Source organism: Sapajus apella, unplaced genomic scaffold, assembly GCF_009761245.1.
Source record: "Sapajus apella isolate SASKATOON/1434 unplaced genomic scaffold, GSC_monkey_1.0 scaffold3, whole genome shotgun sequence".
Taxonomy (NCBI): domain Eukaryota; kingdom Metazoa; phylum Chordata; class Mammalia; order Primates; family Cebidae; genus Sapajus; species Sapajus apella.
In genome coordinates, this window is record NW_022436943.1 from 38,979,353 (window position 1) to 39,003,471 (window position 24,119).

General features: G+C 35.2%; 1 protein-coding gene across 13 annotated transcripts in view; it reads right to left on the reverse strand.

Moving 5' to 3' along the window:
- Positions 1-15,916: 15,916 nt before the first annotated feature.
- Positions 15,917-24,119, reverse strand: part of TRPS1 (transcriptional repressor GATA binding 1) — a 250,406-nt gene continuing 242,203 nt past the window's right edge. For all 13 annotated transcript variants that reach the window (XM_032252294.1, XM_032252266.1, XM_032252220.1 and 10 more), the window contains one exon: positions 15,917-22,787. In XM_032252294.1, the coding sequence (XP_032108185.1) occupies positions 21,726-22,787 (1,062 nt within the window). In that variant the 3' untranslated portion in view covers positions 15,917-21,725. The remainder of the gene's footprint in view (positions 22,788-24,119) is intronic.

Sequence of the window (24,119 nt, forward strand, 5' to 3'; positions counted from 1 at the left end):
GTCTCTCATTCCTGGGAATAATTGAGTCCAATTAAACAATCATGTCTCATTTTGGAAGATGGCATTGCATGCAAATGAATTCTCAAAGCTAGGCCTCTACATATAATGCAGTCAAATAGATCTTTAACAAGAGACATTTCTAAGAAACAGACAAAAAACAAAAGTTAATGTCTGGACCAGTCTATAAGCTAGTTTCTTTAGAGTCTGAAGGGCAGTGAGTTGAGAAGATTAGTGGCTTTCTGGTAGATTTTTTCTGGTTTGCATGTATAATGTCTGCCCAAATGTAATCTGTTGTGGTAATTTTTCCTTAAAGCCAACTTGACTGCTTTCAGCATCAGGAAAAGGGAAGTTTAATTTTTGTGATTCCAAGTCAGAAGGACAGGAGAAAAAGAGAAACGAAAATGTTAGTTTGGAGATGCTCAGTCAGGTATTAGAGGGAACCATAAGAAATAAAGATCTAGTTCAAACTGCATATAAAGAATAAAATCTCAAAAACAATGAGCTGGAATCTAATAAGAGGTGTACAATAGTTTTGCTTGTGAAATATGACTGTTCTCTCTCCAGTCCTCCATTTCTACTAAAGAGTAATTTACTTGCAAAATAAGTTTTAATCTTATTATAATTCACCTGATCATTTGCATAAAGTGCTTCAAGAGTAGTGATTGCTCATAAGGCATTTTTCTTTTTTTTTTTTTAAGTTGCTTTAGCTGAAATTTTTCACAAGGAATCAAAAATTAGACTTTTAAAAACAGCCTGTCAAGGTTAAGGAGCCAGACCAAGGACTGTCATCAGACTGTGTCTAATACCTGCACGAGTTTGGTGAACACCCATCTGCTTGAGGTCTCCAAAATGTCTTCACGTTCTTGGGCCTGCCAAGAAGTGTCATTCTTTACCCACCTGTAAGGCAATTATGTGAACCATGTATTTAGCGTATCAGGACAGTTTTTCAAGGAGCTTTTTATCAACTCCATAAAAGTCAGCCTCCTTTCCTTAAAGGAGTCCCAACACTTCTGAGGAGTTCTTCTGCATAAAAGAAAACTGTTTTACTATTTCTCAAGCTTACTTGAGTATAATGCTAGATATATTATATGTACATAATACTACATCTATTATAATATGTATCTGATTATGCAATATAACAGTAGCATTCTGATTTAAAATATTTGGGGTAATTCAATTTTAAGTTCATAGTATTTTGTTATCTTCTATTTATTTTCTTAATTGTTCTTTAGTAACTTATCTTCTACCACAATGAACTTTTAAATGAAGAGACTGATAGTTAAATATTCAATGGATAAAGTGGTGTGCACTCCAGTACAATGTTGAAGAGGAGTAGCAAGAGCAAACAGCCTTCTTTTCCTGATCTTAGTGGGGAAAGACTTCAGTCTTATTTTACCATTAACTGTGATAATAGCTCTGGGCTTTCATAAGGTTGATGAAGTTGCCTTCTCTTTCTAGGTTTTGGAGTGTTTTTGGTCATGAAGAAGTGATGAATATTGTCAAATGCTTTGTGTAAATCTATTGAGATAATCACATAAATTTTGCCCATTATTCCATTGATGGTATTACCTTCAATCTGATACGGTTTGGCTCTGTCCCTGCCCAGATCTCATCTTGAATTTTCACGTTGTGGGAGGGACCTGGTAAGAGGTAAGTGAATCATGGGGGCAGGTCTTTCCTGTGCTGTTCTCACAATAGTAAATAAGTCTCATGAGATTTGATGGTTTTAGAAAGGGAAGTTTCTCTGCACAAGCTTTCTCTTTGCCTGCTGCCATCCATATAAGACATGACTTGTTCCTCCTTGCTTTCCACCATGTTTGTGAGGCCTCCTCAGTCACATGGAGCTGTAAGTTAATTAAACTTGTTTCTTTTTTAAATTGCCCAGTCTTGGGTATGTCTTTATAAGCAACGTGAAAACAGACTAATACATAAGCAAATACATTGAATATATTATGTTGATTTATTTCTATATTTTGAACTACCACTGCATTTCTGAAATAAATCCTCCCTTGGTCATATTTGCAAGAGACTCTTTTTTTTTTTTATCTTTTGTTTAGACGGGGTTTTACTCATGTTTCCCAGGCTGGAGTGCAATGGCACGATCTCGGCTCACCGCAACCTCCGCCTCCTGGGTTCAGGCAATTCTCCTGCCTCAGCCTCCTGAGTAGCTGGGACCATGTTGACCAGCATGGTGTCGATCGCAAGAGACTCTTAACTGGTCTGACTTCCTTCTATCTTGAACTCCATCTGGCCACCCTGCTGTTACAGGTATCTTTGCGAAGTGAAACTATGAGCTAGTCACATTCTTTGCTTAAACTTCTTTCATTTCTCTTTATTGCCTTTGATAAAATCCCAAGCTCAGCAAGCCATTGGCTACTCCTTAATACTACCTACCAGGATCTCCAGCCTGATGACCCACTGCTTCCACCCTCCAAACACTATGATCTACTTGGAATTCTTCATCTACACTAAGTTTGCTTCCATGTTCATACCTCTGTACATTTCCACCTACAATTGTTTTCACCATCTCTGTCCAGGTCTCTCTTAGTGATGTGTCAAATCTGGTTTTAGGTGTATGCTCCTCCCACAAGCTATTTCTGACATTCATTCCCCCAATATAGACTAAATCCCTGTCCTAAGTACTTGTCAGTTCATTTGAATCATAATATTTATTGTGCCAAATTAAGATGATTTTTATATGTTGATAAAATGTGTTGATGTTTATTAACCGAATGTATTAATATGTAATGGATGAATGATTATACAGCATATTTTCAAGATGTATTAAACCCCCATATATTTATCATCAATTTCATTCCCTCCGTGAAAATTCTCTGTGGCATTTACCACAATCCTAAGTTTCTTTTTGTGTGTAATATACTTAACATCAAATCTTCCATGAAGGAGTTAGTGTTTTGCATCTTAGCACAGTGTCTTTACATAAGAAAGCCTCAATAAATACTTGTTGAATGTACAAATGATCAAACGACCTACTAATGAAACTTTCTAATCAAAATGTCCTATTAAAATATATCATACTTGAAGGAAGTAAAATATTAACCAATATCTTATCAGATTTTCCTGCACAGATTAGTTGGCCTCAGAAGAGTTGAAGTTTCAAAATCATTTAGTTTGACCTGAAACTGGAATAATCTAATTTCACATCATGCATTTGTTCTTCACATAGATAATGATTATAACTTACTTCATGTCCTGTTCTAAGATATTTATCTAAGATAACTTTTGATTGTATGATATAAGTATAATTACTGTCATTGCCACCTTGAATATTTCTGGTTAGTCTCTCTTTTGAGCATGGGGTAAGACTATACTTCCTGGCCTTAGAACCCATGTTGCCAATGAATTTGAATATAAGTGATATGAGTCACTTCTAGATGAATATACTTGCTCAAATGAGACCTTCCTGGGTTCTCTCTTCTCCAGCATAGCAACTGGCAACATCCAGACAGTGACTACTGTGACCATGTAGATCCTTGAGCAAGACTGAAATGAAGCTGATCCCTCAGCCGATCTGAGATAAGCATGTAGCGTTAGCAAGAAACATTCTTTGTTTTTTATAAAATTAATATGTGATGGTTTTTATTGTAGCAGAATCCAGATCTTCATGACAGATCAGATTATCACCTCCATTTAGAGATGAGGAAGCTGAGGTAGATAGCAGGCAACTGATCTTGCTTCTGTCATGTTACCAGTAAGCAGTAGAAGTGGGATTCCAATCAAGTGATCTGCCCCCAGAATTGGTACTCTCACCCCTCTGGTGCACTCTTCTACATTGACATTAGCCATCTTCTGGCAACAACACTTTTCCTCAGGCACACAGAAACACACAGCTGCATGCATTCAAAATGAGAAGTGGATAATAATATAAAGAACCTGTTTAATAGGGCCAAACCTCAGGGAACCGTTTTTCTCTCCTGACTGAGTACTCTGTCATTTTAATGGGACAATCATAGTTTCACAAATCATTTAGTTAAGACAATTTCTGGGATAATTACCTTGTCAGTTAAATTTAAAAATATTGAAATTAAGGTTGAAGTTGGAAAATTATTCACAGCTTTTGCTTTCTCCTTGTTTTATAGAACCACCAATAATATCTAGAAATACATGAAAACTCTGATGCTGTAAATCTGAGATCAAATTAAGTATAATCAATTTTTCACAGTGGTTAAAAAGGTCCAGCTGACTAGACTCACAGACTTATTATTATGATATAAAGTGACTTTAGTATATTTACCAAAGTAAATTATTCAATAAATTAGAAAAAAACCTTAATATTTTAAATGACTCTTTTTGATGCTTGTAACATTAATTCACATAAAGTGTTTATAATTAAATACTAAGCTTTTTACCATAGAAACAAATGGCAAGAAAGGACATTAAGCTGCTGGTATCCTTACTTTCCCTGCAGTAGAGGAACATAGCCCGTAAACCTTCAGGGAGAGCCTCAGGTTGTATGGTTCAATGCAGTAGCCATTAGCTACATGACCTTATTTAATGTAAATAAAATTAAAAAAAAAAAAAACAAACACAGTTGCTCAGTCACATTAGCCACATTTCAAGTGTGGCTCTCACATAGGAAGGCAGGCTATTGCAATACTACGTGCGTGAAAAGATTGGCGTGTGCCAGGAAGTCCAGAAGAGGGGAATTTTCAGTACCTTGTTCAGGGAAATCATGTAAAGAGGTAATTTCTGATCTTAGCCTCAACAGTTCAGTAATGAGAAAGATAGTCAAATAAATGTGGGGAGAACATTCAAATCAGAGGAAACGTGATACAGACTTGAGAAATCCTTGATGTGTTTGTGAAATTAGAACCAGCTTAGTTTTGCCTGGGAGTAATGAGTGATGAAGCTGTCAAGATCAATGGGGCCAGCCATTGAAGTCTTTCCTATGCAAAACCACTTGTGTTTCATTCTGTAAACTAAGCAGGAAGCATGAAGGTCTTGATGTAGGTGAATAGCAAGGTCAGATTTGCATTTTATAAAGTTCACCTGGCAGTGATGTAGAAGCTATTTCCAAGTCTGCCATGACAATGGGATGGCCATGCCCTGAAGAAAGATACCTATATGGGGCAGAGCTAAGGGATGCAGAGAGTGGATGGCAGATTAGAAAACTGCTTAGAAAGTAAACAGAATGGGGCTTGTTCCAAGATTGGACACAGGGGTGAGAAAAAGGGAGACAGCTGGAATGTTTCCCTGGTTTTTATGATGCACTAGTGTTACCAGTGACATAATTTATTATAGGAGAAGACACATTTCCCATGATACAGGTAATCAAATAAACACAAATCAATTTTTGATAAAAGAAATAGAAAATTATGTTTACAAAGTGACAAATAGCGAATTTTCCCCAGTGAATAAAAGTTAAGGATTGTTTGTAAGTCACACCTTTTTTGTTGCCATATCTAGATTGTAGAGGAACTTCAGAAGTAAGTTTTCTTTAAAACATATTTGTATCATTTCAGCAGGAAGAGGCGTGTTACAGGATTTTTGTTGATTCTGAAGTAGCTAATATCTAAGTCCCATGTCTCACTCCACCTGTGCTGCTATAACAAAATACTATAGACTAGGTGGTTATGATAGACATCTATTTCTCATCACTCTGATAGGCAGAAAGTCTGACATTAAGACACTGGCAGATTCAGTGTCTGGTGAGGGCCTACTTCCTGGTTCATCAATAGCCATCTTCTTTGGGTCTTCTCATGGTGGAAGGGTTGAGGCATCTCTCTTGGGTCTCTTTTATATGAGCATTTATCCCATTCATAGGGGCCCTGCCCTTGTGACCTAATCACCCCAGGTACCCTACCATCTAGTACTATCTCCTTGGGAGTTAGAATTTCAGCATATGAATTGTGAAGGGGAATTTTTGGACTTTAACAACCCCAAAATAAATAAGTAAAGAACAGACTTGGGTTTGGCAGTTTCTCATGTGCACATTTTAGTGATATAGATTGTTCACCTGTATTTCCAGCTCTTGGTTAAATATAGCCAGTCCTTGACCCTTCATGATTTAATCAATAAGTATTTCTTCAGTGGCTAATATGTTTAAAATAGTTTCAGTAAATACTAAGTTTTAAAAACAGAAAGCTATTCCTAGAGTTTCATTCTCAAAATAATTCCCAATTGTTATTCTTTTGTTAAAACCTCTTTTCATAGTAAACATTTTCAGAGCTATTAACAAATGATTCAATTGAATCTAAAGAAATGTTTACTGAATATCCACTATTACTAGATACAGTGTTAGAAATTAAGAACAAAGAAGAAATGAGCCCTTTCCTTATTGATCTTAAGCAATAAAGTCATTCTTTGTTGTTGTTTATAGAAAGTGATTTCTTTAAAGAAAGAGAGAGAAACAGGAGAGGGAGAAAGAAGGAAACAGCTAACTCTCACATTGAGTGAGAGAATCCAGAAGGTGGAATCCAGGAGAGGAAAACAGCTTCCACACTGAGTGGAAGAATAGAGAGAGATGGAGTTTAGGAGGGGAAGACAGGCTTTCAAGAGAAAGTGTGGAAGGGGACCTCAGAGGGAAAATCCAGGAGAGAGAAAGATGGCTTCCACGAGAGTGTTCGTGAAAGGGGATCCAAACATGGAATCCCAGTCATTCTTGTATATGTTTACCTCCTCTTCCCTTCCCTGCCCTCTTCTGTTAGATATAAAAATGTTTTCTGAAATAGACCAAAGGCAAGTAGTTGGAGAAGAAATTCATCCAAATAGTATCTGTACCATCAGTATCTTATTTTTAAAATAATGACTTGAATTATAGAAATAGATCATGGGTAGGGGAGTTTTTTTTGTTGTGTTTTCCTAAAAATAAATATAGTACGTATCCTCTGCCCAAAGGTAAATTTTTGGTACACTTCATGATGTTTTGAAAAAGAAGGAAGCTATAGTGATTCATAAATCTTGGATGAGAGCAGAAAAGTTTTTGTCTTATTTTGTCTTATTTTGGAGTCTCCTGTGAGATTTCCATATGACACCACTCACTTCAAAATGGAAAAAAGACATTTATGTTTCCCCTTAAATGTACTTTGAATATCCTAGTTTTTACATCTTCATTTTTTTCCTTATTATGGCATTTCTTATCGCTGAGCATATGCAAGAAGTAGTGATAATTTTTGAATAATGTGGTAATTTTATTGTGGTGAATTTTATTTCAGTTATGTCTGGCAAATAAAATTCATTTATTATTTTCTTCAAAATAGTACATTCATGTTGTTTTATATAACTGTCATTTGTGACACTTAACACTTTAGAGGAAGGCGTAACTTTCACATTTAGAAGTGAAAGCTATGAACAGTTGCAAAAAGTTTAATACTTTTTCAGATTCTTCTATATTTTACTAAGAAAAAAAATCACCAAATTTGGAAATAAGACAAAAATGATGACTGCTTGAATTTTCAATGTCATGTTAAGCGTCATCTAAAACATTTTTTATCTTAAGCATTATTATATTCTCTATAAGAATATACCTATTATAGTTTATATCTCCATAAAGTTATCTTATAGAAAACTTACCAGACACAAATGATCTTATGTCCAGAGTAGATATAAACAATTTCTATCTATCATTAAAGATAATTCAAAAGATTAGAATCATTATTTCCCAGTAAGATATAAACTATGTTGTATTTAACTTAGCAATCTAATTTCTGTATTCTTTCTTTTTAAATCTTTCCTCTTTTTTTTTGAACCAGCTTTGCTATCTTGCTCGTTTCCTCATTAGTAAGTTAATTAGAACTTTTCCATGAACTCATTATCCCTGTAAGAATTATATTGTTGCATTTATGTTGTTTTTGTGTGAGAATTATATTTCTTTCATTTGATAGTTATGTTTCAACAATTTAAAAATTAAATAATCTAGTTATTTTATTTACTACCCAAACCATTATGATGGTATACTATACATAAGGATATCATACATAAAGATGTAACTCCTAAGTAAGTTAATTTTTAGAAATGTTTATGGATAAGGCCAAGTTGATTTAGTCATCTTAGGAAATAGGTGAACAGATGCCTAGAAGATGCAGTACTCAATTATTTGTACAGAAGAATCTGCATAGGACTCCTGAAAAGCCAGCATTGGCTCTTGAATTTACAGTAATGTAGCATAGATTGTTCTGGTTGCCTGCTTTTATAAGCTCTGTATATTTATTTGCAAATGGCTGCTGGTTATATGAAAACTGATTTGGCGCAATGCAAAGTAACACCATGTATTTATTTCTATTACTAACAAGTAGGTAAACAAACATCTTTAGCAGGGAAAAGCATACTGTACAAAAGGAAAATAAAGAATCTCTTTGATGGTTGATTGAATCCTAGATGTTCATTACTAGCACTCAAAATTTTGATGTTATGAAACATGTTGATAAAACTTTTCCAAGATTTCCATTACAATTGCCTCCTGAACAGAAGTGATCATGTTAAAACAACTTATAGGACTGTGGCTTGTGTTATTGTTGTTGTTGTTATTTTTAATGTCTTCCTTCCGGACAAAAGAAATTTAAAACATAATCCAAAGTATTAATGCTTATAATTTTATTGATTTTTATTTTATTAGTCCATCTTAAAATAATCAATTTTTTAAAATTATTATGAAGGTTGGTGTGTGCCAATAAGCAGTATGCTTTCCTCTGGGTGTTTATACATTTAAGAAATATTACAATATATTTCTGTATGACATCATATCCTATGAGTTTAAATATCAACAGAGCTTCATTTCAGTCCTTGTCTTGAAAAAAAAGTTTTTGTTGACTATAAAACATCTTAGAGTTTGTTTTCAAGGTTCAATTTGTTGGAGTAGGAAAACCAAATGGAGGAAATTTTAGTGCCTTTGTATTTGAGTATAGGTCGGTGGGCATAGCGTGAGAAGTGGACATTAAGGAGGGGCCTAGTGTGAAACACATGCTCATCTTTCTAATCAATTATGGAAGTGATAATTTATCTACGTTTACTTTGTTAGGGTGAGGACATTTATTTGAATTAAAAGATATGCTCCTGAAACTGTGTTTGTACCAAACTTTAGTTTAATGAAGTAACGTTTAAAATGCCCCCCAAAATGGTACATCATCAAGAATCCAATGTCTTCAAAAGCAAATGACAACCCATTTCTTCTTGGACTCTAAGCTTCTAGTGAGATAACAGTACTTGAAAGAAATTAGATGACTCAGGCCACAAAGGCATTGAGAAAAGCTTCCGTATGCTTTTGCTGGGGACAACGTAACACCAAAGTTAAAGCTTCACTGTTGTCTTTAGATATGAAACTGTCAGGGAAATCATCACCAGCTGGCAGCAGTTCTGAAAAACAGATTTTTTTCTCTGCTTTTGAAAATACTAAAGTACCAATTGCTGTCACAGGCCTGTGATGTAGGAATAACAGACAATGTATTCTAATTGTGTTTTTCAGTTATGATAAACATTTGCCATTGATGATGAGGTGACTTACCTTAACTTCATGTTTGCATGCATGTAGAAAGTATGATGGCTGGGTTACAATTTAAGGATTAATACATGATAGGAAAAACTACAGGAATTTCATTCTCTAAAAATTCTGTGAGTCATTGAGGTTCACTTGATTAGGCTTTCAAATTTTGATTTTAACTTTATTAGATATCTTTAGCACCTTCTTAGAAGTTACTACAACTCATAATGTAACAAAACCTTTCCACTAAATATATTATCTCATTTTTGAATGTATCACTGGTAATAATAGATGTATTTCTCCAATAATTCCAATAGATTTATATTAAGAAAATGGGAAGATTTTCTGTCAAGAGGACTAAAATATATAATGAACTTTGATGTGACAACTAAAGGTTCAGAAAATAGCCCCAAATAAGAAAACATTTATAATAAAGCAAACTTGTAACTTCATTGACTGTACATCTGTGAAAACATAAAGAGTAGGTACCAAAAATTTAACTTTCTTTTGTGTCTTCTATTGCTCTTGCCCAGTTCTGAGTCCAGAATCAGTACTCAACAGACATGAATAAACTCACTCAAAAAACCAACCACAAGGAACATACAGTAAAAACCTGCATTTTATCAGGTGCATCTTCAGCAATTTATAAGATGACATTAAGAGCAACTGGGAATACTGTACTTCCTGTGGTGGTCTTTATTAGCATAAAAAGTTCATGCTGTCTTTTTAAAAATATAAGGAAATCATAATTAATATATTGAATTAATTAAACAAAATGAATAGTTGGGGCACATTTTTATAGAAGCAATTTTTTTTTTTAGATGGAGTTTCGCTCTTGTTGCCCAGTCTGGAGTGTAATGGCGCAATTTCAGCTCACTGCAACCCCTGCCTCCTGGGTTCAAGCGATTCTCCTGACTCAGCCTCCCAAGTAGCTGGGATTACAGGTATGTGCCACCATGTCCAGCTAATTTTGTATTTTTAGTAGATATGGGGTTTCTCCATGTTGATCAGGCTGGTTTGAACTCCTGACCTCAGGTGATCCACCTTCCTCGGCCTCCCAAAGTGCTGGGATTATAGGCACGAGCCACCGTGCCCGGCCCAGAAGCAAGTTTTAAAGTGAGATTCCAATGTCAACTTCAGTCAAGTGGAAGTTTTTCAACTTTATCCAAATATTCAAATGCCATTGAATATAAACAAACAGTATTAACTTATTTATTGTGTAAATTGCCTAAGTTCTTAGGGGAATATTTGGGGTTTTTAACAGAGTAATAAATAGAACAGTAGTGGCACAATACAAAAATATTTTATCACAAAAACAGTTTTTGGAGATCCCACCATTACATTTATGCATGTACCAACATCCCTGTCTGTGCAGTCTGCTCTGGCAATTTTGAATATGAATGTGAATTATTCATTTATTTTCTAAAGTCATCTTCTGCACTTGGGTATTAGATCCTATCCTCTTTTACCTGTTCACCTATTAAAGAACTATTTCCAGCTATTTCAACCTCTCTCTTCTATTAGATTAATACAATTCTCCCTACTGCATCATCCTCCTTAGCAAAGAAACATGTTCTTAGTTCAGCCATACTAAATAAAACCAAAAACAAGAGCTTTCTATTAATTCAACATCTCTTGCCACTTATTACCTCTTTTTTTCTGGTCCCCTTTATAGCAAAGCTCCCCCAAATGTTTTCATACACAGTTGTCCAATTATTTCTTCCTAGTCTCTCTTAAATTTATTCTATCAGGCCCATTTCTTCACCAAAACCACTCTCATCAATAACACTACTGACCAGGGCCAGCTTCACGGTCATGCAATACTCTCTCCCTAGTTTACCCTACCCTCTGTATTTGCACGGGGGCCATTCCTTACAATGGCTCTGAGTTTTGTTGAATGTTCTCTCACCATCTTGATATTCTTAATCCTTGAACAAGGACGCTTCGAGTTTTCTTTTTGCTATGGCCCCACAAATTATATAGCTCCGTTTTCATATCAGTGACCTTCATGTTGCTAAAGCCAATGGTCAATCCACTACATGTATTTGCTATGGTTTGTATATTTGTCCCCTTCAAACTTCATGTTGAAATTTGATCCCCAAACATTGGTGGTAGGCCTGATGGGAAATGTTTGAATTATGGGGGTGTGTCCCTCATGAACAGATTAATGCCATTCTTTGAGAGTAAGTGAGTTCTTACTTCATTAATTCCTGCAAGAGGACATTGTTAGAATGAGCCTGGTACCTGCCCCCCTCTCTCTTGCTTCTCTTCTGGCATGTGAAATCTGTACACATTGGGCTCCCCTTTGCCATCTGCCATGAGTGGAAGCAGGCTTAGGCCCTCAGCAGAAGCTGAGCAGATGCCAGCACCATGCTTCTTGCAGAACTGTAAGCTAAATAAACCTCTTCACTTTATAAATTACTCAGTCTCAGGTAATCTTTCATAGCAACACAAAACAGACTAAAACAATATCATACTTGACATCAATAGCATATTATAAGGTCAATAACTCCCTCCTTTTTGATATATTTCTGTTTACTTGGCTTCTAATATACTTTACACCTTTTTCTTTCTATCTCAGAGACTCCCTTTCGGTTTTTTTCCGTCTCCTGGTTTCCCAGATTTACAAATTTGGACCCAATTTTTTCTCCTATTCACTTTGCTAGATGAGCTCAGCCAATCTCACAGTTCTAAATACCATCTATATGCTAATGATCATCTAACTCCCAACTCCCTCCTCAGCTCCAACAGTCTACTTGGCCTTTCTATTTGGATCTTAAATGTAGCATGCCCAAAATGTAACTACTTTTCTTTCCTACACCAAATCTGATCTACCAATAATCTTCCCCAGTGTCTATGGCAGATATTCTTCCAGTTGCTCAGGCTAGACATATTAGAATAATACTTGACCCTTGTCTTTCTTTCATATCCCACATCCAAGCAATCTAGTTTGTTCAACCTTCAAAATGTTATCTGAAATTTAAATTACTTCCTATACTTCTTACCTCTTATGGAGATTACTGAATTGGCCTCCTCCTTGGTCTCCTGGCTTCTATCCTTGTCTCCTTACATTTCATGATTTACTTTAAGCATAGTAGGGAATGGTCCCATTAAAACATAAATCACATAACACTCCTGTGCTCAAACACTAAATTACTTCCCTATTTCTGACACAAAAAAATCTGTAGTCTCTAAGGTGGCCTACAAGTGTTATAAATGGTCTGACTTCTTCCCACCTTGTCTCTGTGTGCATTTAAAAATACGTTTTCTTCCCTTTATTGGCCTTCTTGATATTCTTCCAATTTACCAGATACACTCTTTCACCTTAGGGTCTATCTTCTTTGTTCCCTCTTTTAAATTTTAGCTCAAATGAAACCTACTATTTACCCTATTGAATATGGTTCCATCCACCCCACTTTGCCTTAATGCTAATCCAGAACACTTATTACTCTCTAACATGTACAGTTATTAATATATTTGCTTATTTTGTATGTTCATTGTCTGACTTTCTTCCATATAGACAGGGTTGTGGGAATGTTTTCTTTCATTGATCTATCTCAAATGTCTGGACTAGAGCCCAGTACATAGTAAATACTCAATTAAAATTTTTTGACTAGATTGATGTTGTTTAATGAAGCCTGGGTTTGTACTACATAGTATTACCAATGAATAACAAAACAACAACAATGCTGATTTCACTAGAGGAAAAAATCATCAAGGTAATTATAAAAAATATATAATTATAGAAAATGTACCATCATGATAACTAAACTCATGCTTTGCAAAATCACTGCTATATATATATATATATATATATATGTATATATATATATATATATGAATATATGTTTTAAGAATACATCAATTACATTGAGTAGTACCTACTATGTAGAAAGAAAATATCTAAGTGCTGAAGAAAATACCATCAGTTTTATATTATATTAGCTTTAAAAACTAGTGTGTAATCATGGTGGTGGCAGACATTGCTTTCGTGTCAGAGGTGGTACATATTCTGAGAAAAAGTCTGTGGTGTATTCATGGGTTGGGGTTCATAAATACTCCTGAGAAACTGCTTACAGTTTAGTGCTTGTGTAGTTTCAACTTGGAAATTGGCTTTCTATTTATGGAAATAACTTAAGCAATTTCTATTATATTTGTTAATGTTTTCTGTTTGTTTTTATTAAGCAGTAAGTTGGGAGAAGAACCAGCTGTTGGTTCATGTAAGTACTTTATATAAATACTACATTTATGAAAGATGGTCTTAGGACTACTGACATCCTGAATCTATTAGATAACAGTATTATAAAACTAGAAGTAAGATTTCATTATAAAATTTCTTATTTTATATACAAATTGGTTTTTAATTCATTAATATGATCAACTGTGACATGAAAAAGCTCCTTCCTTCCATCTATTGTTCTATTTTATTTTCTACCCCTAGTATTTTCACTTTAAAATATGACATGGAGAGGACTATAAGGTCATCTTGGACATTGTCAAACATTAACTCCAGCTACTTTGAATAGTTTTGACATTTTCTTTGTTCATGAAAGGGTAAATTTGTTCATATCAGTATGTTTTAAAAACAACACATCTGGACTTGGGGTTACAAAGATGAAGAATAAAAGTACAAAGTAATTTGCAATATGCTGAAAAATAGGGTTTATTTCTCTTCTGTGCCAGTGTTGTTAGTCTTGAGCAATTTGGCTCGGAAGGAATCAGACAGGTGCAACAACCGTGATTCTGCTGGGCTTCCTAGTAGAGCTGAAGATAGACTGGAACCCAAGACAAAACCCAGAGGAAAAGCAACTAACCTCAGCCCTTGCCCAATTTCCTCCCTGCCAGTTATCAGAGTTCACTATTGTTCAAGCTCCAGGGGTCAGACTATGGCAATCTACCAGTGGAATTTATTCTCAATAAGTGTTTTGTTTGGCTCGCAGTCTCGAAAAAAAAAAAAAAAAGTAAGCAACTAACATTTAAAACTTAGGAAACGTTACATAAAATTCCCTTTGTTCAGTTTTTATTAAAAACTGAGAATCTGGCAAACCCAAGTAAGCAATCTCCTTTGGCAATATGCTTAGGGTTGAAAAAAGACTACTTATTTTATTTTGTACAATTGGAATTACCTGGCATTTATTTGACAAGTAATTGCCACATTCTCATTTAGAAACCAGATTTAAAATATACACAAACTGAGGATGCAACAAACTACCATGGCATGTGTATACCTATGTAACAGTCCTGCACGATTTGCACATGTATCCCCAGCTACTTAGGAGGCTGAGGAAGGGGAATCATTTAAATTCAGGAGGCAGAGGTTGCAGTGAGCCAAGACTGAGCCACTGCACTCCAGCCTGGCAACAGAGCAAGACTTTGTATAAAAAAAAAAAAAAAAAAAAAAAAAAAAAAAGGAAAATTTTAAAAAAAAATAAAAAAAAAAAAAAAAAAAAGAAAATTAGTGGAAATTATCAGAAGAAGATAGGGGTTTGGCTTTGGTTAAAATATGACAGGACAACTGAAACAACAGAGAAAGACTACCTTTCTACTTGTGGAATGAGCTCTCTAGTTCTCAGAGTCTCTTCCCAGCTGGCTGCATCCATGAAGACTACTTGCCTATTCGTTTGTGTCCTTGTATGTTCCTTTTCTGGACCCCTGCTCTGTCTGCACAGAGATGGGAGACCCAGAGGTGACAGCAGGGTCACGATGCTGACTAACTCACTTTTCTCTCCTCAAATAAGGGTAAATAGCTGATGGCAACATATCCCTCTTCTAATGAGATTCTGACAGTCCTGGGTGAGAACATGTAAATTCTTTATCTGAAGGGTGGTCCTTGATGCAAGAATCAAGTTCTACATAGGAGGAGGAATCACATTAAATGTTATTATTACAGTCTTATCTAAAGAACATTACCTCCAGCTGCAAAGCAAGGCATTCCCATTATTAAAGCCTCTCAAAGACTCTGCTATTTTCAAAACAGGGAAAGAAAAAGGGAGAAAAAGCAGGGGGAAAAAAAAAACACGAATTAGAAGGACCTGCTCCTTAATTTGGGCTCCCAAAAATAAGAAATGAAGATTGTGTAATGAGGGGAGATACTAATGATTTTGAAAATTTCCAAACAAATCTTCTGAAGCAATCAATTATTTATATATTTTGTGTTCTGTCAAAGTGTTCTTCCTTCTGGTGAAAAAGATGCAGGTGATTCTTCCCAATGTCCTTTCCTATCTGAATCTCTCTCTTCTGCCTCATTTTTCTTTCGAAGTCATCTTTCAGGGAACTTGCTCTGATTAATTCGATTTTAGCCAAACAAACAATATATTAGATATATTAGTTTAAACTTTTTGAGATGATCGATTAGGATCTTTGCATCATATTCACGTAAGTATACTGAATTCAAAGTTAAACTTCATAAGCAGGAGTTTTTACATATCGTAACATAATCATTACCCAATACTCAACACTCAATATTTGGTACTCAATAAATGTTTTTGAAATAAACACAATTTTTATTGTTAATCTTTCTGAAGAAACTAGTATATATCTTTTTACACAAAATCTATCAATAAGAGATGGATTGGTTAAAGAAAAAAGCAAAGCAAAACAAAATAACTTGAGAGAATCCAGGCTTTATCAATATGAGTAATAATTTTTTAGAATGGTGATTTGATTTCACCATCTCAATTCAGCAGAGCCTGTATATATTTGTTACAATGATCTGTATTTCCTATTGCTAGATGGATGAAAGTGAATCCATATAAACCATACCAACGCCGTTATGTGTAACTGGTGGTAAAACTTTATTATTCAAGTTTAGATGTAACAGACATCTTTGCTGCCTGAAGATTGTTTGCATAAGAAATACACCAAGAACATGTTTGTGAGTAGAAATGAACATGCACTATGAAAACAAAATAAAATAAAACAAAAAAAATTTCATGTGTTGTAAGAACAGAACTATTATAGCCAACATTCTAATATTCAAATCAGGACTACAAATTGAATTCTTTTTCTTAGCAACATGAAATCATTCCACATGAAAGACATTTTCTGCTGGTGAATATTGCTGTAAGTTAATTTTACATTGGCATTTTGAGATGTTCCCCCCCCGCATGCCTCCCCCCAAAATTTCCATGTGGTTGTCAAATAGTCCACCCTAAGCAATTTGGCATTTGTTATTGTGATATTTGCCTTATTGGTAGCCATTAAGAAACTATGGTTTTATCAGCCTAGTAATAGTTTTGCATCTTCATAGTCAACACTATTGGCTGCCTAGTTGATATTTACAGCTCATCTTTAAGAAAAATGACCCCAACCTTTCTTGGCCCATGGGAACTGACAGTTTATATAATCCCCTTGGCCACATAATAATACTTGGCACTCGTATGGTGCCTCTCAACCAAGGATCTCAAAGTGCTTTACAAACAAATACTACATTACCATTATTATTATTAATATTATTATTATTAATATATTTTTTTTCCATTTTACAGCTGAGGAACCTGAGGCACAAAAAGAAAAAGTGATATGCTGCAGTCCATATGTGAAAGAAACAACCAGGGGAAAACCAGAATTGAGTGTTGGGACTCTATGGACTAGAAGGACCATTTTCTCTGATAAAGGTAAACATTATTTCCACGGTAAAGTTATTCTTGTTTTTCTCTGGTGTAGGACAGAGTGAAGCTTACAGCTCTCCCTTTCCTTTCAAGAGAACACATGAACGTACATTATCTAGTTTCCATATGTGGATTACTCTTGAATTTCACATTTTCTTCATCCCTGACCTGACATACTTCTGCCCTAGCATATTCCAGAAGTTCTAATTACTGCAATTAACTGGGATGCTTTCTAAGCAACTGTGCCACTTTCAGGAATATGTGAGTCCACTGTCTATGAAACAGTATTGAAAAATCAAAAGGAAGTGCTCTGTGAAGAAGCCATGCCTCTGCCCTTGGCCGTCTTTCTTTGGGAAAATAACACTGCCCTAAAAGTCCCGATGGGTGTCCTTCTATCTTCTTCTCATTTGTCTGCTGATAGAATTCCACCTAACAGTACCTACCTTTGGTTAGAATATTTAGTTTTATACTCAGGTTGCATTTCAATTCCTCAATTTTCTCCTGTATATTGGACAGTCAGCAAGCTTTCACCTTACTGGCTCACCAAAGATGCCTTAAGTGTTTGTTTTTTGTTGTTGTTGCTGTTGTTTGTTTGTTTTTTGCCCCACCCAGAAACAGTAACTAAAGTTGAGCTCCTCTCAACTTTAGGCAAAAGGCTGGCATACAGCACAGAAGCAGACCACCAGCGTCTTTACTCCACATTTCCACCACTGGATGGCAGATATTCCCCCTCTAGAAATGCACTAATTTTATTTACTAAACAGGCAGCAGTTCACAGGTCTCAGGACCGGTCACTTTGTGATGTTTAGCAGCCACACAGCGGGAGGCTAATAATTACTTTAATAGCCATACTGAGACTGTTCAGTTTATTAAGAAAAATGTATTTCCTCAGGCATTTTAAAATATATATACATTTAATATTTTTGGAGCTGTATTTGCATCGGATCATAATAGATTATGTGCACATGTGCAATTATAAACATAATGTGCTACCACAGGCTTCAACAAAGAGCTGTTAAAGATACTTTTTTCCCTTCTCATTAATATTACCTTAGAAAAGAATCCCCATGCTTGTTTTCTAAAAATCTACCTTTACTAAAACAGAACAGTTTAGAACAGAACATCACTATCTTAAAAATTGATTAAAAAAAAAATCTCAATATGTCATGTAGAGAGAATTGGGCACACTCTTTTCCTTTTGAACTAGAGAGTTATCTATTAGAGCTCCATCCTTTTCTCATATACTTGGATTCATGTAGTGTCTCTCTCAATCCACAATGTTCTGAGGTGGGTTGGCTCTTTATGATTTTTCTATCCCAAACAACAGAATGAATACAGAGGTGAGTGATGAGAGAAAGAATGAGAAAAGGAAGAGTGAGAACGCATGAGCTGGTCCTGGCCTAAAGTTTGATCCAAAGTTCTATTTAGAATATAGAGAAATATTTTTAAAAGGTTTTCAGTTTTTAAATGGCATACAATTTTAACTGTCACATCGTTTTCATCACAGGAGAAGCCTTTTCCAAGAGAGAAAATTCCTAAATCATCATGAAAATCCTCATTAATAAAAGGTTCCGTACCATAGCTCATTTAAAATTACAATTTAAGATAAAATATTTCAGAAATCTTAAATTAAAAAAATAAATTTAATAATATATTTTGAGAGATGGAATAAAGGCTTTAATAAGTCAAAAAATAAGGAGTATTTAGTGTTATAATAAATTTTTGTCTCTTTTTTAAAAAGCCCAACCTCTTCTCCACCAAAATATGTATAATAATGAAAGCAAAAATGAAAATAAAATTATCAATAATAAAGAAGTATGGAATAAGATCTATTGTGTCAATGCTATCCAAAAATATTCTACTAAAAAGTAGACTGACCATAAATATTCCAATAGTGATAGGTATTTTCCAATGCTAGTCATTACTACCATGTCTGTCTGAGAAAAAAAAAAATTGAATGAAAATAAAAAGGCATACATGCCAAAAATAAAAAATCTATTTGTGTCCCACACACTAGAGAAATTGCTTAATGAGTAATTTTGCCCCAAAATTAATACTTGTCATATTGCCCAAGTTAACCAAACTTCTGGTGTTTTGCTGATTTAAGCAGTCCACATAGATAATGTTTCTTGAGGATTGCCATGATGCATTTTGTTATTCTTTTTACTAAGAAAATTAAATATTGTGGTTTGGGGAATCTCCTCTCTTTTTTAGATCACTAATTGTCACCTCTCAAGTCTGGCTATATATTTTGAGATGCATCCATCAAAATTCCTAAGGAAGATAAATTACATCACATAATTTGAATGTCAAAGCTCCTCATTCCACTTCTTTATTTCAGTTTACGTGAATATTAGAGCTACGCGACAGGTGAGATCAGAATAAGGCCCATTAACAATGAAACTGAAGCAGAGGACTTAGTCCTGATTTCTGTCTCTTGCTTTCTCATTTCTCTTTTTTTAATATGCAAACAAAAATGCAAGAATGAAAATGACAACACAACATAAGAAAGACATTTTTTAACTTCATTCGCTACAACAGTCACGAACTGGTTGAACTCTACCTGCCATCCAACTTTAAGAAATGAAGACCCGGCACTGTGAAAAAGAAACAAAACCCAAACAAAACAAAACAATACAAAGCAACTGCGAATTAATGTAAAAATGGAGTGCAAATGCAACTACAGAATGCAATAATAACATCAGCGTTGCAGATTCCAGCAACACTTATCAAAATAATTTCTGAAATGTTTCATATGAAACATAGACAAAGCAATAAAAAGAGGATATATGTTTATCATCTTAAGCATAACAATGTGAGTTAAGAGCTTAAAAATTAAAAAAAAAAGTACTTGGAATGAATAGTGCTACCCTTTTTTTCCTAAGTAGGCATAAAAATATTTTCATTTCCTTCTTGTTTTCCATACCATTATAGCAAGAACTTTCATTTGTTTCATGTTACCGGTTACAACTTTAATGCACACACACACACACAAAAGGATATCTACTGCAATAGAAATAGTTGCTTCATTACCTTGTTTGCTACATTTGCAAATGTAAACAGCTAGGCAGAGCCAGAACTGACTCTAATGCATGATGGAATATCTTTGTTGCATACGTACACTGTAGAAAATAATTATTCAATATGTCAGGCACCATTATTTGAAATGTAATACATTAATATTTACTAGAAAAATAAGTTTTTTTTTCCTATTTGTTCTCCCAACTTCTTTAATGAAATAAGTTAATCTGACAGTGCATCCAGTAGCTTGTAATATCTTCTACATCTCCGTGGCAAAAAATAAACTACTGGTTGGGACAATATAATGCAAATTATTAAAGTCAGTCCTTGTACATACATCCTTGTAGCAAGCATTGAGGCTCGACTAACAGCACCTTTAACCAATTATTTAATGTTCAGTTATTTAGCCCTATTTCCCTGAGCAGTTATGCTGAGGAGCTTTCCCTTCATGGATAGTTTTTACAAAGCCTTAAGTATTAAAAGTACTATGAGGACATACTTCTAAGAATCCTATTTAATGCTACTTAACTAAACCTGTATACATTAAATGAAGGGATTGACTGGTACATAAACCAACTGTCAGTCTGTGGTAACGTAACCTTAGACACTGCCTGACCACAAAGTTTGGAAATTATATTTAACCAAAAGAAAATAAATAAATACAGCAGGTTACCTTGTGAAGAAATGCCGTGTGTCCGAAACAAATTAAACCCATGGTCTGACATTTGTATCCATCTATGGTTTTGAATTCAGGGGATTCCTTTAGTTATAATGTGCCAAGTGAGATTAGTAAACCAACAGGAAGCTTAGAAAAGCAAATCCATACTGGTTCATTACACACAAGAAAGAAATACCTGGCTAAAATGAAATAACAGAAGCATCAAGGACATTGTTTTCTAAAATGGATCTATGTGTGGACAAAATGAACCTAAACTGCAAACAAAAGGACTACTGAGTATTTGAACATCTAAAGGACAAAAATATCAGAGAGGGTGTGCATGTGTATGTACAGGCAGGGCTGGCTAAAAACAGCGTGCCACCATCTGTCACGTTTCTTGCTGTACTCTAACCAAGCCTAACCACAGCTCGCGTTTCTAGGTCCAAATCTGAAATACGGCCAATGAGAGGAGACCAAATTGAGAGGGCACCATTTTTCTTTCATTGCCCTGGACCTTTAATTTCCCCTCCTCTGCCTAGGGTTTCATGATACTTATAAATTTAGGGAAAACAATTTATGGGTTTTGGAACAAATGGTCCAATGGCCAGCCCAATACTGCTTTAGTATCATAATATGTAAACCCTTTCACATTCTAGACAGTTTTGGTCTCTTTCTTTACAAACATGTTAATTCTAGTCTGGTGATATCTCTTATGGATTATTTCCCCAGTACATATTGGCCAAGATGGTTTTGACTTAATAGGCTTTAAAACGTGAATGCTTACCATCTTCCACTCTTTCTCACTGACCATTTATCTCACTTTTTCATATTGGTAACCTACTCATCAAAAGAAAGAATAATAAAAGAAGGGAATTTCATGTTGGATAAGGCAGGCTCTATGAAGTATTTTTTTTTTAATAGGTCTTCATAAGACATTACAAGCTATTGAATTTCCATCAAGAAAACCTATTTCTATTTAATTGTGCTAAGTGCTAAGGTTTTACTCTTTAGGTTTTCCATTTTTTTCCACTTGTGCATTGTTCCTATGCAGGCCCCTCTGGATATGTGTCGTGAAGTCATATTTGTCCGTGCAAAGATGCTGGCATATGCTGCACTGGAAAGGTCCACTGTCACCATGGCAACTCATATGCAAAGCATACATCACTTCATCCAGAAAGACAATGCCACAGTGCACACATTTTGTTGAAAGTTCATCTTGAGTACTTCTATCAACTTTCTCTGTTTTTACTACATTCAAGGGACCTTCATTTTTTACATTTGGTGGTGCCTTCGTTTTCTCCTTGGAGGCACCGTTTGCAGTTGGCCCAGGTCTGGAATGCTTGATCGCCAAATCTAGAGGAATGTCATTGTCTGATCCAACAGCTGAAAAATGAGGAGGCAGATTGAAGGTGGGATAAGGCACATAGTTTTGGCAAGGATTTGGTAGGCCAGGCACGTGACTCAAGTAGTGCGGATTCCCAGGAACGGAGAGCTTATATTTACTCCAGAACCGCAACCAATCAGCTTCACTCTGGAAGTCATTATGTACAAAGGGAAGTCCAAAAAGTGGGTACTGGTACTTTTCAATAGGGCTGCCTGGTGGTGAATAATTTGGGTGTTTTGCAGGTCTCATGTACTTTTCTATAGGACTGCCTCTCTCAGAACTTCCTTTCCCTTCAGATACAGATGAACTATTTCCTGGATCTCCAGTACTTTCCTGAGGACTTTTTATCTGAATGTGCAAAGGTTGCATCCTTTTGTGAATATCCAGAGTTTGGCCGACCAGTACTGGCTGTTGAGCAGAATGGCTTTTAGTCAATGAACCCTGGGCTTCATATTTACTTAGACTTGGGAGCGGAATTTCTCTCTGATGACTTTCAGTTAGATGATCTTCTGACCTCCTCTCTAATGGGCTTCCATTGACTTGCTCCTCACTGCTGCCCCTCTGCTGTTTGTTAAGCTGCTCAGCCTGAAGTGCCTCTGGGTTAAGGCGCTTTCTTGTTCTTCTCCTAATAATCTGCTCACCGTTGTTTTGTTTAATGATGTTTAAAGGCCTGGGAGTCTGCAGAGAACACACACAATACACAAAAGGAAAACATTAAAATATACTTTAAAATGTGTTAAAAATTCCTCACATATAAACCATGCTTAAGTTCAAAGCGGGGATAGGCTTTATGCCGTAGGTGTACTAAATCTCCTCCTTTTACCCTAAGCAGGATCCGAGGCAGTAACCAAATGCGCTATTTTAGCCTAATTAAATCACATCCATCTTTGCAGGGGGGACTGAAAACTTTAATCTATTTGAAAACAGCCTTTCCAAATGGAACAGATTTTGAGATTGCATCATTTAGTGATGAAACTGTGTAGAAAGTTACTTGAAGAGATGTGATTTTTCTGAATTTTTTTTTCAATTTTTGAGTTGTGCACTAAAATGCCAACATATGATGGTAACATAAGAGAAACAGATTGATGATAAGAGTGGAAAAATTACACATTGCTATAGGCCGAATACGTTTGTACACTGAAGCCCTAAACCACAGTGTGACTGTATCTGGAGACAGGGTCCTTAGTAGGAAATTAAAGTTAAATGAGGTTGTAAGGGTGGGGCCCTAATCCAATAGGACTGTAGCCTTATGAGAAGAGGAAGAGAAAGAGATCTCTCTCCACTATGTGAGGGCACAGATAGAAGATGGCTTAGTCAAGAAGAGAGCGCTCTTCAGAATTCAAGTGTGCAGGAACCTGATCTCAGATTTCTAGCCTTCAGAATGTGAAAACATAAATTTCAATTGTTTAAAGCCACCCAGTTTATGTATTTTGTTATGGCAACCTAAGCAACTAATACATGCATGCTTCTAAATAATAGCAAATATGAATATAAAATATTCATATCAGAGCATAAATAATCAAAGATAAACTGACAGAATTGTGAGGAAAAGTATCAGGTCATCAAGTAATATAGAGGGATTTTTTTCTTCTTACTTCTACTTCTCTCCCTTTAATAATATTTTATATTTGCAGTGTAGGATTTTACTTATTAATAGGTGAAGCATTAGGTGTGTGTTGAAAATCTAAATTCGTGTGTAGCTTTGGTTTAAATATCTGATCTGTCTCTCTACTCTTTACTTAAAGTAAATGCTAACTTTCATTCAGCCTAAGTATTTTGTTTAGCTTAAACATTACATCGTTGGTATTTAGGGGCATGTTCAACAGGTATTTATACCATATGACTTAAATCCATGGATAAGGCTAAAATAAAAACTTTACTTTCGGTCGGAACTCTTTGATGTATAAAATCAAAAGAATAAATTTGATAAATTAATGCATATTTATAGGTTACAAATTTAGGATTCTCTTTGAATGGGTTAAAGTCTGATTTTTCTAAAAGATTACTGAA